This window comes from Mandrillus leucophaeus, unplaced genomic scaffold (assembly GCF_000951045.1).
Source record: "Mandrillus leucophaeus isolate KB7577 unplaced genomic scaffold, Mleu.le_1.0 Scaffold170, whole genome shotgun sequence".
NCBI lineage: Eukaryota > Metazoa > Chordata > Mammalia > Primates > Cercopithecidae > Mandrillus > Mandrillus leucophaeus.
Window position 1 is genome coordinate 1,534,377 of NW_012101699.1, and position 3,584 is coordinate 1,537,960.

General features: G+C 51.9%; 1 protein-coding gene across 1 annotated transcript in view; it reads right to left on the reverse strand.

Moving 5' to 3' along the window:
* Positions 1 to 3,584, reverse strand: part of RUFY1 (RUN and FYVE domain containing 1) — a 64,273-nt gene that overhangs the window by 15,711 nt on the left and 44,978 nt on the right. Inside the window, 1 exon segment of the mRNA XM_011976871.1 lies at positions 397 to 494. Within this exon segment, the coding sequence (XP_011832261.1) occupies positions 397 to 494 (98 nt within the window).

The following is a 3,584-nucleotide window of genomic DNA, read 5'->3' on the forward strand; positions in this document are numbered from 1 at the left end:
TTTTTTTTTTTTTTTTTGGAGACAGAGTCTCTTCCTGTTGGCCAGGCTGGAGTGCAATGGCACGATCTCAGCTCATTGCAACCTCTGCCTCCTGGGTTCAAGCAATTCTCTTGCCTCAGCCTCCCAAGAAGCTGGGATTACGAGCGTACACCACCACGCCTGGCTAATTTTTTGTATTTTTAGTAGAGACAGGGTTTCACCATGTTGGCCAGCCTGGTCTTGAACTCCTGACCTCAGGTGATCCACCGGCCTCAGCCTCCCAAAGTGTTGGGATTACAGGCGTGAGCCACCGCGCCCCGCCCCTGCCCTGCACTCTGGAGAGGAACTCTGAACAAGCTCCAGGCCCAGGGAATGCTTGGCACCTTCCAGAGAACATCTGCAGGAGGAAGTGATTACCTTTCTTCCATTTGTTTCATGCTGGACATAACTTGGTTGGTTTTTCCTTCAAAGGATGTGATGGCTTCATTCTTCTGCTGCAGGCTGCTCTCTGCGTTCTACAAAAGCAAAGCAGGGGTTCATGCTCTGCCTGTCCCGCATCCTCGCGCCTGCTCGGGATTACAAACGGGGCTTATCTGTTAACCTTGTACCTTTGTGGCACTTTCAACAGATTCTGCTAATCGCTGCTCTTGCCCAGAGCCCTGGAAGACGAACGGACTCGAGGCTCTCGGCTTTGTCAGCAGAAGGAAAGGTAGAGAGGGAAGCCCTGGAGTCTTGGCTCATTTTTGACAGCGTATTCCAGAGTCGGGTCAGGCTCAGTGTTCCCCAGCTGTCCCCACGTGCCAGGCACATCCACTGGTTCATCTGAGCCCTGAAGGTTCTCAAGGAAGATGCTCTCACCCCACTTTTCCCACCGAGAAACTCAGAGGAAAGCGACTGATGAAGGCTAAGAGCAAATGAGGGGTGGAACTGGGTTCGCACCCACATCTGTGTGATTTTCTCTAAGTACAGCTTTTAGCCATGACAGACACAGAGCGGCCAGGAGCGGGCACTGTGTGTTCCTGTGTGTTTACAAGAGACACCCCAGGCCGGGCGCGGTGGCTCAAGCCTGTAATCCCAGCACTTTGGGAGGCCGAGACAGGCGGATCACGAGGTCAGGAGATCGAGACCATCCTGGCTAACACAGTGAAACCCCGTCTCTACTAAAAATACAAGAAAATTAGCCAGGCGAGGTGGCGGCGCCTGTAGTCCCAGCTACTCAGGAGGCTGAGGCAGGAGAATGGCAGGAACCCGGGGGGGCGGAGCTTGCAGTGAGCCGAGATCGCGCCACTGCACCCCAGCCTGGGGCACAGAGCAAGACTCCGTCTCAAAAAAAAAAAAAAAAAAAAAACCAAGAGACACCCTTAAAAAGCCAGAAGACAGGCCGGACACGGTGGCTCACGCCTGTAATCCCAGCACTTCGGGAGGCCAAGGCAGGCGGATCACCTGAGGTCAGGAGTTCGAGACCAGCCTGACCAGCAGAGTGAAGCCCCATCTCTACTAAAAATACAAAACGTAGCTAGGCATGGTAGCAGATGCCTATAATCCCAGCTACTCCGGAGGCTGAGGCAGAATTGCTTGAGCCCAGGAGACGGAGGTTGCAGTGAGCCTAGATTGTGCCACTGCACTCCAGCCTGGCCAACAGCGTGAGACTCTGTCTCAAAAAAAAAAAAAAAGCAAAAAAAGAGCCTGAAGACAAAAGTCCTAATAAATTCATGAAAAATAACATACGGTGGCCGGGCGGTGGCCCACGCCTGTAATCCCAGCACTTTGGGAGGCCGGGCACATGTGGCTCACGCCTGCAATCCCAGCACTTTGGGAGGCCGGGCGCGTGGCTCACGCCTGCAATCCCAGCACTTTGGGAGGCCGGGCGCGTGGCTCACGCCTGTGATCCCAGCACTTTGGGAGGCCAGGCGGGCAGATCATGAGGTCAGGAGATCGAGACCATCCTGGCTAACACGGTGAAACCCCGTCTCTACTAAAAATACAAAAATTAGCTGGGTGTGGTGGTGGCGGGCGCCTGTAGTCCCAGCTATTCAGGAGGCTGAGGCAGGAGAATCGCCTGAACCCGGGAGGCAGAGGTTTCAGTGAGCCAAGATGGCGCCACTGCACTCTAGCCTGGGTGACAGAGAGTCCGTCTCAAAGAAAAAAGGGAAATTATGAAATACTTAGAGCTAAAAGACAATGCAAACACCATATGATACTTCACTGCACTGAACATGCCACTGAGTCTAGGAAACGCCATAATTCCATACACCACTGAGAGAGGAAAAAGCTGCTGATTGAAACAGGATGTACCATCTTGACTAAAAGCTGCATCTCAATTTCCGAGATGCTAAAATGGGGAAAATGGGCTTCTGCAATGATGAAATACTTCAGTCACAATTTGGGAGACGCAGCTAAACTAGTTCTTGTGGGCAATTTTCAACTTTAAAGAAATTTTTTAAGGAAACGGCGCCAAAACTAATGCAGTAAGTGTGCATTTCAGAAGCTGAAAATGAGCTACAGAGCAAACCCAAATAAAGCAAGTAGAACACAAAGGTGAGGGTGAGCTGTTCCAGTCACACTACTGACACCAGCTATGTGGGTTTTCCACACCAACCAATTCTGACACTAACTGGACGTCCTACAATTCAATTCGGATACTACTGTAACTACCAGGGTCAGTGTAGACTCTACAGTTAGGAAGGGCTCAGTCCCACAAGACTGGCCCCCTGAGCCGCCAGCTGGGATCCCCAGATGGCCACTGTATTTCTGACCAGGCAGCTGTACACTGGGGCTTCCCACGAGCCCCTCCTCGGCTTTGCCAGAACGGCTCACACAGCTCAGGAAGGCACTTGACTTACAATTACTGGTTTATTATAAAGGAATGGTCAAATGGAAGAGACGCACAGGGTGAGGGATGGGGGAAGGGGTGCAGAGCTTCCGCACACTCTTTGGATATACCACCCTCCCAGCACCTTGCTGGGCTCGTCAGGCCAGCAGCTCTCCGAACCCTGTGGTTTGGGGTTTTTAGGGAGGTCTCATTATGGAGTCACGACTGATGAAATCATTGATCACTGGTGATTAGCTCAATCTTCAGTCCGTCTCCCCTACCTCCTGGGGTGGGGCTGAAAAGTTCTAGGTCTGTAATCATGCTTTGTCTTTCAGGGGACCATGACTATCCTAACGTTACCCAGAAGCCCCAGCTACCAGCTGTCAGCATACAAAAGACAGTCTTTCACTCTAGAGCATCCAAGGGTTTAGGAAGCTGCGTACCAGGAACCAGGGGCAGAGACCAAACATATATTTCTTGTTATGCCACAGTAGAAATCAATTAAGTGTGGAACAACAGTAAAGCATATCAGAATAAGCCAGGCGCTGTGGCTCATGCCTGTAATACCACCACTTTGGGAGGGCAAGGCGGGTGGATCACCTGAGGTCAGGAGTTCAAGACTAGCCTGACCAACATGGTGAAACCCCATCTCCACTAAAATACAAAAAGTAGCTGGGCGTGGTGGTGCACACCTGTAATCCCACCTACTCGGGAGGCTGAGGCAGGAGAATTGCTTGAACCTGGGGGTTGGAGGTTGCAGTGAGCTGAGGTCATGCCACTGCACTCTAGCCTG